At 43.1% G+C, this 12,335-nt stretch overlaps 1 protein-coding gene across 1 annotated transcript in view; it reads left to right on the top strand.

Annotated features, from left to right (window-relative positions):
- Nucleotides 1-378: 378 nt before the first annotated feature.
- Nucleotides 379-12,335, top strand: part of BROX (BRO1 domain and CAAX motif containing) — an 18,196-nt gene continuing 6,239 nt past the window's right edge. Inside the window, exons 1-11 of the mRNA XM_005430122.2 lie at nucleotides 379-503; nucleotides 1,369-1,499; nucleotides 2,118-2,224; nucleotides 4,182-4,278; nucleotides 5,629-5,724; nucleotides 7,649-7,721; nucleotides 8,050-8,155; nucleotides 8,720-8,809; nucleotides 9,537-9,622; nucleotides 10,918-10,999; nucleotides 12,013-12,163. Of these exons, the coding sequence (XP_005430179.1) occupies nucleotides 1,399-1,499; nucleotides 2,118-2,224; nucleotides 4,182-4,278; nucleotides 5,629-5,724; nucleotides 7,649-7,721; nucleotides 8,050-8,155; nucleotides 8,720-8,809; nucleotides 9,537-9,622; nucleotides 10,918-10,999; nucleotides 12,013-12,163 (989 nt within the window). The 5' untranslated portion in view covers nucleotides 379-503; nucleotides 1,369-1,398. The remainder of the gene's footprint in view (nucleotides 504-1,368; nucleotides 1,500-2,117; nucleotides 2,225-4,181; nucleotides 4,279-5,628; nucleotides 5,725-7,648; nucleotides 7,722-8,049; nucleotides 8,156-8,719; nucleotides 8,810-9,536; nucleotides 9,623-10,917; nucleotides 11,000-12,012; nucleotides 12,164-12,335) is intronic.

Here is a 12,335-nt window from a genome sequence, read left to right as displayed (position 1 = left end):
GGCAGCCGCTGGCCTGACGGACAAACCCTGAGAGGTGCCGGCGCGGTAAGCGTGGCGCGATAGGTGCCGACGCGATGCCCCTGCTCGGTTTGCGGGATCTGGGCCGTGCCGGGGAATCTGTGCTTGGCAGATCTTCTTGGGTCTGTTTTGGTTTTGTTTGTTTGTTTCTTAGCAAAGCTGTAGAGTGTTTTTATAGGGATGAACTGAAGGGATTCCAAAAGGACCACGGGATGATGGAGGTCCTAGGGAGCCTCTGGGCTTTGTCCCGTGAGGTCTGGAAAACCTTTGAGATGGAGAGTACACAATTTGCTTCTCAATTTTTCTGTCCTCATGGTGACGTTTTACCTCCCATGTTCAGGATGTGTCCAATATGTTCTATCACCCCGCACTGCTGTTGTGAAACTTACTACAATGCCTGTGTTATATTTGGCTGCTGAAATTGAAGCGAAAGAGAAGAGAGTCGGCTTTATCTCTGCCCTCCCAACCTTCCCGGTCTGATACACGTGTGTAAATAGATCCATGTTTTCAGTCAGGGTTTGTGGTTGCAAGTTCACGTATACCAAAGGCTCCCAAACAAGCTATTCACAGATGGATCAGGCACAGTATAATGATCTCAGTGAACTGAGATTTAGCCTGGAAAGGAGGAAGCATCTCAGAGGTGACCTTATCACTCCCTACAACTCCCTGAAAGGAGGTTGTGGCAAGTTGGGGATCAGCCTCTTCTTCCAGGTATCAAGTGACAGGATTAGAGGAAGGGGCCTCAGTCTCTGCCAAGGGAGGTGCTGGTTTTGCATTACGAAGGATTTCTTCACAGAAGGGGTTGTTAAACATTGGAATGGGCTGCCCAGGGAGGTGGAGTCACCCACCTCCATCCCTGGAGGCCTTTGAGGAAAGGCTGGACATGTCATGCAGTGCCATGATCTAGTTGACATGGTAATGTTCTCACAAAGGTTGGGCTCAGTAATCTGAGGGTCTTTTCCAACCCAGTTGATTCTGTGATTCTGAGATATTTCTCATGTAATTTACAGATATGTTCAGCCTTATGCAGGAGGTAACAAATGTGGAGGTTTTTTTCCTAGCAATGTGTGTGCTCACATAGAGTAAAGTAGGTGGTAGCTTTTTGCCGAACTTAAAATAGTTGCCTCAGAAAGCATTTGTATTTCAAGAGTGTAATTCTCACACAAAGCACATAGATAATGAGCACGAGGCATATAGAAGCTTAGCATTTCAAATGGGGAAAAAAAAAGAAATTAATTTCAAATTAGTTATTTACATTTGGAATATCTTTTTGTGAGCAGAGGACCAGGACCTGGGCAGCCCCTCAGTTGTACCTGTTCCTGCAGCTGTTCTTTCCTTTCCACTCCTTAGATTTGGCATAGACAACACTGCAGGAAGAAGATGACCCACTGGTTCCATCGCAACCCTCTGAAGGCTACAGCTCCCGTTTCATTTAATTTTTATGGGGTAGCCACCACTCCAGCTGCAAAAAAGGTTTGCAAGTAAGTGTACTTGGGACTAGCTTCACTCTGCCTCTTACAGTTTGGGGAACATCCTTAAAAGTAATGGTTGCTTTTCAGTTTTTGAGCTGAAGATGACTAGAGATGTGTAGGCAGGGAGGCAGTACGACGCTGCTAACACAGAACATTTGCTTACAGGGAATGAATTCTCCAGTCTCTGAGTGCACAGCAAGGCCAATTACAACAATGCAGAGGCAAAAGACTAAACACTTCATTGTCTTTCTGATGACTATGCATTCCTCTGCAGAGGATTGCTTAATATCCATAAGTGGATAGGGCTTGACTGTTCCGTTGTGGATAGGAATGTAATTAAAAGGGATCTCAGCCTATTTTGCAGCTCTATTCTTATCTCTTCATCTCATCATCCCATTCTATTGTTAAAGATTGTTCCTGCTTGTTGCTTCCCTTTCCTCTCTGTGCACCCAACCTCTTGGTAGGTAAAGGCACAGTTATTTTAGTTAGTGTTAGAACAGTAGATTGAGTACTGATTATCCACTGCTGTGGGTCCAGTCATATGTATCCAGAGGAGAAAGGAAGATTTTTCTGTATTGGTACATTTTAATAGGATTTCTTAGGGTTTTTTTTTCTCCTTTCATTTAGTGAATTGCGGTTGTCTCGAACACGGCTATTGGAGCTTTTTACAGACTCAAGCTGTAATCCAGAAATGATGAAGAATGCAGCTGACTTCTACTTCTCACTTCTGCAAGGTAGGGAGATTTATTAGCAGTACTACTAATTCATCAAGAGAAGTATCAGTTCAATTCTAATGGCACTTCTCAGAATGTTAATTGTGCTGATCTCCCGTAAGGAAGCTTTGTGCTTCTCAGGAAGGAGAGTATGTTCATGGGTTCTGTGCTTGATACCAGTGCTGGCTGCTCACCAGGCCCCTTCTCCAAGTTTCAGTATCCTTTGTGACCCTGCCAATACTAAGTGCTGGCAGCCCTGCCCTCCTGCCTTTAACCTAATTCTGCTTCCTGTTGGAAGAGAAAACATGTATTTGTCTTTTAGGTGGTGGTGAGTTGCTCCCTAAGTATAAATTGAGTCTATTAATTAGTTTATTCCATTTAGTATTCAGTGTAAACTGCTGGTTTGTCTAATACTAGACCATAGATTTGTTGCAAGTTTACCTTCTACTGCTGCTTATCTTAGGGGTGTGTGTATATATATGTAGGTGCTCATTAGCATGGTATCTGCATTTTCAGTAGATGGTTCAGCTGTGCTGACACATTCCTTTGAAACCTTCCTTCTGCCAATATTTGGGTAACTCTCTCTTAGCAGTCAAGTGCTCAGCCAGGTTTCTTAGGACTGAGTTTTCAGGAATCAGCCGATTTGTGGAAAGTTGCAGGAATCCGTGTGTCTCGGGCTATTGTATGAGTCCAACACGGCTAGCTCTGGACTCTAGCCCACACGGTCTTACATGAACAAAGTAAAAGATGAGAAGCGCTCTTCTCCACGTGGGGACGAGTGTCCTGTTTATTGGCTTGGGAATGGACGCTTCTGGTTCCAGCGACCACTCGAGTGTAAAAGAGAGCGTGACAATCTTGCGGTGCACTTTATACCTGAGGGGGATGGGGGCGGGGGAATAGGACCACAGCCAATGGGATACCATTGCGGCGGGGCAAGGGGAGGGGTGACCAGGGAACAGACCACCAGGGGATATAGCAGAGGGGTGCATGAGGGACAGACCATGTGATGGGAGAGGGGAAATAACAATCTACATGACATAACTTACTCAGTACAAATTTCCAATTACCCAGTGCAAAACAACAGCTAAATAAGCTATTTAGTGCAATACAACAGAAAGTGGGGTCTTTCAGTCTGTGGGAAGTAAACATTGGTTTAATGAGCTCCTGGGAGGGTGTAGGCTAATGTCACATCTAATGGTCAGATAAGAGTCCCTGTTGCAACAGCCAAGATTTGGATAGTTTCTTCAGGCCACTAAAATCTTCTGCATGTGAAAGGAACAAGTATTTTCTGATTTTATAAACATGCGACACACTGACAGGTATTAGCCCCAGTAGCTGCTATGGCAGGCTCTTGACCTCTTAAAGTCTGTAAGGCCTGATCTGACCAGGACCCTTCTTCAGCATCACTAAAATTTCCTGGGCCTGCATATGCAACATCCCATAGCATGAGCCTCATCCCACTAACTGCTGTTTTCTGGGCTGCTGGACATAAAAAAACAATTTCTTGTAGCCCTGAAGATGGATGATGACTAGGTGAGCCCATGCTTAGAAGCCCTTTTCCCTCTCCCTGTTGACCAGGAAGCTTTTCCTGGAATTTCCTGGTTGGCAGTATGGTGGCAGAGACAGCCACTCACTCACCTTGAACACCCTCAGCCATCCTGTACCTGGGCTAGTCCCACTCCCAACTTGTCACTGTATGGGACATGCAGAAATCTGCCAGGTTTTCCTTGAGCAGTCAAGATTCTCAGAATTGAGTTGGTAACATGCTGGGCAAGCAGTTTCCTGGAGTAGCCAGTTGGTTTTTTCCACATTTTGTTCTCAAGATACTGAGTAATAAAAATCCCAGGAAGTAACATGGGATTTTGAGGGGTTCAGCAAGAAACATTCCTTTATCTATATCTATATTCATATTGATCCATCTCCTTCATTACTAATTTCTGCTTCTTACTTTGAGATTGCCTGTTTTATTATTCCATAGGTTTTATCCTTTCACTGGATGACTCTTCCCAAGAGTGCAAGTTGAGATATATTCAGAATTTCAAGTGGACGGACACGTTACAAGGACAAGTCCCAAGGTGTGTGTGCTTTTCTGGGTGTGGGGTATGCAGCTGCTCTCTGCTGCTTTGTTACACACATGCACAGGCCTGAAGGGAAACAGAAATGCAGCAAAGTCTTGAACACAAAGTAGTTTCTAAAAAGGTGTTACTAAATTTTTGGTAACTGCTGTACTGTGTTAGGTGTTCTGAAGTGTGCCTAGTGGCCTTTATGTTAAGCTGTGAGAATGCACAATAACGGTAGAAGGATCCGCTAGGTCTCAGTTGATCTACAAACTCAACCTGCAGTTAGCTAGAGCAGTATAAAGAAGAGCCTTGAGGATATTGGTGAATTGAGCATGGTAACAAAGCACACTGCAGTTTGAAACTTAATTTGGCACTATTGCCTGACCAGGAACTTCTGTGTGTTTGGAGGTTCCAGTGTTGCTGAAGATCCGATTTTGTTCTTGTCCTCTGAGGCTCTGAGTACGTCCTCTTGGTTCAAACAAACAAATCTTCTGTTTCCGGGAGGAATACAGATCTGTAACCTTTTGAATTATTCACTTATCTCTTGCTATTGGAGGTAATTGTGTTGTATAATCATGCCTACAAATTTGTCAAGCTTTAGCTAGGAGTGTTTGACCTCCTCAAAGCTTTAATTCCCCATGGAAGAAAATTTGTTGATTAGGACTTTATTCTAATTTTCTCACGGTCATGCACACTTGTACTTGTGCCAACATTACTCTTCCCTCTCCCACATCTTTCTTTTTAAAACGTTTGCTAGTTCCTAAGCTAAACTGAGCTTGTGATTGCAAGTTCAGTCTTTTCAAAGACTCTGTGCAAGTTCAGTCTTTTCAAAGACTCAGTTTTTACCTTTTGAAATTTCCTGCTATTTGCAGGAAAAAATCCTGCTATTTGTCTGCAGTTACATAAATAATTGCATTAGCATTCATTTGAGAGAGTTGTAACAGACTCTGACTTATTAACTTAGCAGTACAACTTTAAAGTGGACATTCCAGGGCAAGGCTTTCTAAAAATGTGTGACTGAAAAAAAAAAAAAAAAGAGATAGCAAAATGTCAGCCACACCCAAAGCTAAACAAATCTCAAGTTACAGTTTTAAAATAAAAGTTCCCAAAAGGGAAGGGTGGGCATCTGAATGTGGTAGATTCAATGATGAGTTCTTAAAGGGAATAAGTAAAAAAAATTATGTCTCTCTTAAACAGTTCAGCAAAGTAGAAGGTTCAGAATTGGAAATTGTTGACATTGTAAATGAAAAATGTTTTATGGAGAGAAGTGTTAACTTTTGCTACGTGAACTAGCAGCAGAGAGAGATGTGAGAACAAAACTGAATGCATTAAGCTTTTGGGGGGTTTTTATCTGTCTTTCTTTAGTGCCCAGCAGGATGCAGTGTTTGAACTGGTTTCCATGGGATTTAATGTAGCTCTATGGTACACAAAATATGCATCAAGACTTGCTGGAAAAGAAGAGTAAGTGGTTTTCTTTTCTTAACAATTCTGCTGTAGCAATGCTCCACCAAAGATTTAGCAGGTTCTGGGGGTTGCCTGCAATAGGAAATGTCCAGCTCAGGCAGAGGAGTTCCAGGAGGCAGTTGGTCTTTGCACACAAGCACTTCAATCCCTTCTTGCCTCTGTAAACCGAGTGCAGTAGTACTACATGACTGTGATACAGAGATAGTGTCAATTGTCAATGAACCCTTCATCAGTCCCCCTCTAAATGTCCAGGTAGAAAACTGAGATTCTTAACATCACAGCTCTGCTGACATTTTAACCCTACAGACCTCTAAATCCTTGGCTTCTAACACTGAGGTTGGCTTTTACTTGAGAGTTATCACAGGATCTTACATTTTTTCTTTCAAGCAAGATCTATATGATTATTTCATGACTGGACACTGTGAGAAACTTCTTTATTCTGAGGGTAGCACAGCCATGGGATAGGTCGCTTAGGGAATTAGTGGACTCTTGATTCTTGAAGGATTTAAGGTTCATCTAGACAAAGCTATAACTGATCTGATCTGCTGTTGCGAAATATGGTGCCCTGTCATGGCTTGACACTGGCACAATGCCAGTGCCCCATGAAAATTTACTTCCCTGGTGTTTGCTGTGAGATGTGACCAGGAAATAAGCACAGCATGCCTCTACCTTAGAAAAAAAAGTTTATTAACTAAACTACAAAAGGAAAAAACCCCCCCCCACACACACACGCACACACACACCTGGAAAATGAAAACTCCACAAAAACATTTCCTCCTTCCCCCACCACATTTCCAATACATCTTCCAAATTTCAACTCTCCATCCATCCACCCATCACTCACTCATCCATCCATTGAGTAAATACTCAATTTCAGTCCGTCAAGAGGAGAGGAGTCCTTCTTGGTGCCATGGTGACCTCTTCCTTGCATGCCCAGTGCTCTCTCCACTGTGCATGGATCAGAGCTGCTTCGAGGGTTATTCTTTTAAGGGTGCTTTGACCAGTTCCAAAAAAGCACAGTCTCTCACTCTCGGGACCTCTTGTGCCCCCCATACTTGTCTACCCCCTGGGGCCGGGGGGTCTCCAAACTGAACCCTCTCAGTTCTGAGCCATCGCCTCCCCCCTGCATGCAGCCTCTGTGTCACGAGGAAGCATGGTTCTGTCCATGGCTGTACCAAAAAGAGTCCAGCAACCAGCTACTCCATCTCTTTCCGGGCTCTTCTTTACTCTCCCAGCCTCATTCACTGCTCCAACTGTCATTCACTTGCCCATTTCCTCTTTATCATCCACTCCATCTCCCCTCCAGGAAAGGTCCAAATGCTCTGTGAGGTCTTCATTGTCCAGAAAGGGGTTAACAAACTCCTGCACTCGGCCAGGCTCCTTCCCTGCTGCACTCCCCCCTTCCCCCTCCTTCTCCACAAGCCGATATCACTTCAAGGCCACAGGCCCGTACCAGCTTTCTCTCTCTCGTCTTCTGGCTGGGGGGGGGCTGCCCAAATCTTCTCGGGGCCTCTCTTCCTCTGTCTCTCCTGGAGGGGGCTGCCCACCGCCTCCTGGTGTCCCCACCACCCTTCCATCTTGAGGGGTCAGGCCTACCTCTGCCGGGCCACAGGTTTCCCCTCCCCCACCCAGCTCGAAGCCGGGCAGGGGAGGCCTTGCCTTTTTGCTGGCCGGAAATCAAAGAGAGAGCCCAAGGGAGTGCTCTGCTTCTAACCCCTGTGTTCTCAGAGGCGCATCCCCCCTCAGTGGCCAAGCCTGGTGTCAATTTAGAATCTGAATACCTATTGGCCTCTGGCCACTCCATTCCCAGAAAACTTGTTTCCTGTAAACCCACAACATGCCCCAAAGCAGGAGGTGGCACTAAATGACACTTAGAGTCCCTTTCTAACCATAATTTTACCAATTCATTCTATTTTCTCAGTATAACAGAGGATGAAGCAAAAGACGTTCACCGCAGCTTGAAGATAGCAGCTGGGATTTTTAAACACCTGAAGGTAGAAGGGCTTTCTTTGCTGTCTGTTCTTCAAGGTGTCTCCAAATACTTGACTTTTTGTCTTAGAGAGGCCTTTGCTATACACACATACCTGAGAGCACCTGAATGATGCAGGAAACAGAAGGGTGTTAATATGTTGTGGTACCCCTCAATCCCTGGAACTCATTCCCAGTGGCACTGGAAGAGTGGTTTGTCTGTCGGCCCATATAATGTGCTACATGTGCTGTCTTGGGACCTTCGCTCAGTGTGTCCCATCCATTTAGGCATGAAGCCCCTTTTTTGCACTGGTTTTGAGCCTAAACTAACTCTGAGACTTGCTTTGTATTTAGGAAAGTCACATTCCAAAATTGATTACACCTGTGGAAAAGGGAAGAGATTTAGAAGCTCGACTTACAGAGTCCTACATCATACAGTGTCAAGCTGAAGCTCAAGAAGGTATCTTCAAATATACATTGGTTGGCTGTAGGAAATTACTCTTTGTGGGTCACTGCTGTCTCATGAATTCTGCTTGGCAGCAAGGCCATGAGTTTTTATTCTCCTAAAGTACTGTGGCATAGTGGGGCAGGTTGCTTTTAAAGATAATTATGTTACAATTATAAAAGGGAAATGCCAAAAATCAGTCTGATATTAAAATTGTAATATGGAATATCTTTCACTTGGGAAGAACTTGTGTGGCACTACTCCTTTTTCTTATTTCTTCTTTTCATGCAATGCTTTCACCACCATGCTTGCCTAACGGACATTCCCAGCTCTTTTACTTTAAAATATGTGCAGCTTCTGTTTATTAGCTACTCTTAAGGCTAACATTCCTTCAGTTTTTCTATTAAATTGGAATCATTCTATCCAAGAAACAATCTGTCTTTATTCTGCTGTTTGCTTGACTGCACAGCATCTATTGTCTGTTCATGCCGGGGTTTTAAAACCCTAAATGCCTCTGCTGATTTGATGTAATGGGACATTTCAATTAAACTTAAATCATGGTGTGGAACTATTTTTCAGTGACAATTGCTCGGGCTATTGAGCTGAAACATAATCCAGGCCTAATAGCTGCTCTTGCTTATGAAACAGCCAACTTCTACCAAAAAGCTGGTGAGTGTCTTCCTTAGTGACTAAATTTATGCACTCTTGCCAGCAGATATACTTCACCTACCCATAAATTGCAATATTAATGCTGTTCTCGGTGGATGTGGAGTGTGTATTTAGCTTCTATTTAGCACATTTAAGGCTTCAGTTATCAGCATGTGTTATGATAAAGCTTTTTGGTTTTGTGGGAATCTTGTTGTATGGTAGGAAATGGTAGCTGATGGTAGGAAACATTAGTGAAGGAAAACAGACTAGCAGCAGACTAACGGCCTGATGTCAGTGGAGTATGTTCCAGCTGCTTTTGGGCCGCATGTCATGATGCAGAGCATGGAGAGTGGAGTGAGTTCATTATGTACCACCTTCCAGATGAGTAAGATGATCTCTGGGCTTACTGAGACAAGTGGGAGAAGTGCAGAAGTGTGGGAGTCACTACTGGAACCTTAACTAGGAACAAGTTTTGAAATGCTGCATAAATATACTTAGAGAATTAGCCATCCAGACTTAGTGGACAGCAGTTTCAGGAATTCTAGGGACAACTGCATGATAGCTATAGATTTTTGGTGGTTTTTCTCAGGGTTTTTCTGTGCTTTTGCAGGAGGAATTTTTGTCCCTCGTTTCTGGATACTTTAGAGTTAGGATCTAGTGCTAAGTTCAAGAATTCTGGTCTTTTAATGTGTTTGGGGTTTTTCTTTTAAGAAATGTCTTAAGAATTACTTTACCTATGTATTCACAGATCAAACATTATCTAGTTTGGATCCAACCTATGCAGGTAAATGGAGGAAGTACTTAAACTTGAAGAGCTGTTTCTATATGGCCTACGTAAGTACTTTGGGTGGCAGCAGTCACAGCTTGTTGTCTGTCTGCCAAGGGCTGCATAGGGAATGGGGGCTAAGTATTGCCTTGGCTTTCTTTGCATACTGTGAAGAGGAATCGTGCAGTGTCAGTCACATTTGAGCTATTTTTGTGGAGCCAAGTGAAATTGCAGCAGTGTAGATTTGTTGTGATCACAGGTCTTTAATTGAAGCCATTCAGGTTGAGCATAATGGTGCTCTCTGTTATCTACATCACAGTCTGATCCTAGGCACAGTTCAGAGCTGAGAATCTTTATGAAGGCCCTGAATGAAACTGCATCAAGTACCAAAAGGTACCATTCCAAGAGCTGTCCCTATTTGCCTGATGGATCTTCTAGCACATACTGCAGTGCCCTTGAGATCCTCAGCTGCTCAATTTGCTGTGTCTTGTAGCCTGCCACAGCGTGTAATCTTTTTTATACTGTACAAAAGGCCCAAGCTAAGCAGTTCACATAATTGTCTTTGGCTGAACCTGTAGCTAAAATCTGCTTGCCTTATTAGCAGGTTTGAGAGGTGAGGGAGGGTAAGAGTTGTGGTACTTCTCCTTTTTTTAAATTTGAGTGATCTGGGCAGTGGTAGATTTAGATAGATTTGTACTGTGAGAACAGACACTAAAGGAAAGGGGGCAAGGTGGGCATTCGTTGATGGGATTGTTCCTTCTGCTGTTGTGTTTACTAGTTAAACTCAGCTCCTGATAATAGATAATAGGCAATTCAGTTTTCACTGGAATACAATACCACCTTCAAGCACAATCGACTTTTTGGGGGTGGAAAAGTTATTTGGACTATGACAAAATATCTCAGACAGCAGAACACCTCATCTTTTCCAGATTCAGTGATGTTTGTTGCAGATGGAGTTTTTGGGTGTTCAGGTAGTTTTAGTTTTCAGTCTTAGCTTTGCAAACTTGCCTGGGGTTCATTCTCTTTCTGTGCTGGGGCTTGATGCTGCACACTGCTGCAGTGAGAGCTTGGACTGGCCTGTGTAGCAGTGCTTCAGGTCAAACAGCTCTGTGCAGCTCAGTTACTCTTGGCTAGAACTGAGACAGCTCCTTTCATACTGTGTTCATGGTTCTGGTTCACAGTGTTCATGTTGAACTGCATTAATGGCTCAGTGAATGCTGCTTTGACTTGGATTCCCCAGCTGTCAACTGTCTGCAGGGAATGGCAGCTTTAAAGAGCTGCAGCTCCTGTAGGGAGCAGGAGGAAGGGATTGGTGCAGGAAGTGCCCAGGGATGTTGGTAATGATTTTGTCCTCTTCCATCAGGCATACTGTTACCATGGCCAGACTTTGCTGGCGAGTGATAAATGTGGGGAAGCAATCAGATCTCTGCAGGAATCAGAAAAATGTAAGTGTGGTTGAGACTGGAGTATAGGGTCTGATGGTGCCATGCCTGTTCTGTTTTGCTATATTTTGTTAATTTGCTCTCCCATAAAGATTTTATCTGTCACCTGATGGAAATCCAGCACATCTTTGAATAGAGACAGTGTATTTTTATTTTTTTAATGGTCTTATCAAATACTGTCTTTCATAACATTTCTGCAGAAAATTTTCATCTTCACTTCTTGGCCTGGCTTAAAGACTGGCTTTGACCTGCCTGCAGTATAAAAACCCATAAGGGTCTGGTCATCCTGTTTTCTGGTCTGTATGTTAGAGTAGTACAGCCATTTCTGCTTTGGAGGTTAAATAGTAAATCTAGATCTTGCTTGTTTATTTTTAAACAGATTTCAGTATTTCTTTTCTATTCATTTGAAAGGTATATTCAGGGAAGTTTGCAGTAGTTCAAGGTCTTCTGCCCAGTCTTCTCTCTTCAAAGCTATTTGTACCCCATTGGCCTGCACTGCATAACTTTACTGCAATGTATAAAAATGCTCAAATCTTCAAAGTGGAAACTTTAATATTCGTTTTAAAAATAAATTGGAAAATTATTAAGAACAAACTAAGTTGGATTTCTTGGAGTAAAACAAATACTGTTCGGCTGTTCAGAGAAGAGTGCTTCTTCTCCCACTCCATATTAGTTATTCTTGTTTGGTTTGGGGCATCAGCTGTGTGTGGACACCTTCATGCCCTCTGTTTTTCCCTACCATATGGCACAGTTCTTAGGCTTATTGTTGCATTTTGCCCCACACATAAGAATGCTTTCCTGCATCTTCCCACCCAAAAAGCTTTTTCTTTTCCTGTTCCTAGTCACTTGTTGGATGCAGTAAATCTTGGCTGTCTTTGAACTGGTTTGGTTTTGTTTCTAAGAAGAAAGAGGCCTGACTGGATTCTGGTGTCTTCTAAGAGTGAAGCACTATAGGGAAGAACCATGATTTAAGAGGGTCATGTAAATAATTTTTATTTCCTTTCTTTCTTGCAAAGTTTTTACCAAGGCTGAAGCATTGTGCAAAGAATATGGAGAAACCAAAGGGCCTGGGACTACTGCCAAACCTTCTGGACATCTTTTCTTTAGGAAATTAGGAAGTTTGATTAAGAACACATTAGAAAAATGCCAGCGAGAGAATGGATTTATGTAAGTAATTCGTGGTTGGTACAGCACTCTACATGAAGTGTTATTACCTCATTTGCCTTAATTTCAGGATGGAATGGTAAATTTTACTCTCCAGTTATATTCCTTTAGAGCATGGCATGTAACTTAAAGATAAATTTGCAGTTCTATAATTTTCTCTTGGCAGATTTGCAGT

This window comes from Geospiza fortis, unplaced genomic scaffold (genome assembly GCF_000277835.1).
Source record: "Geospiza fortis unplaced genomic scaffold, GeoFor_1.0 scaffold258, whole genome shotgun sequence".
Classification (NCBI taxonomy): Eukaryota; Metazoa; Chordata; class Aves; order Passeriformes; family Thraupidae; genus Geospiza; species Geospiza fortis.
The sequence above is the reverse complement of the archived record's forward strand: the minus strand, read 5'-3'. Positions and strand labels throughout refer to the sequence as shown.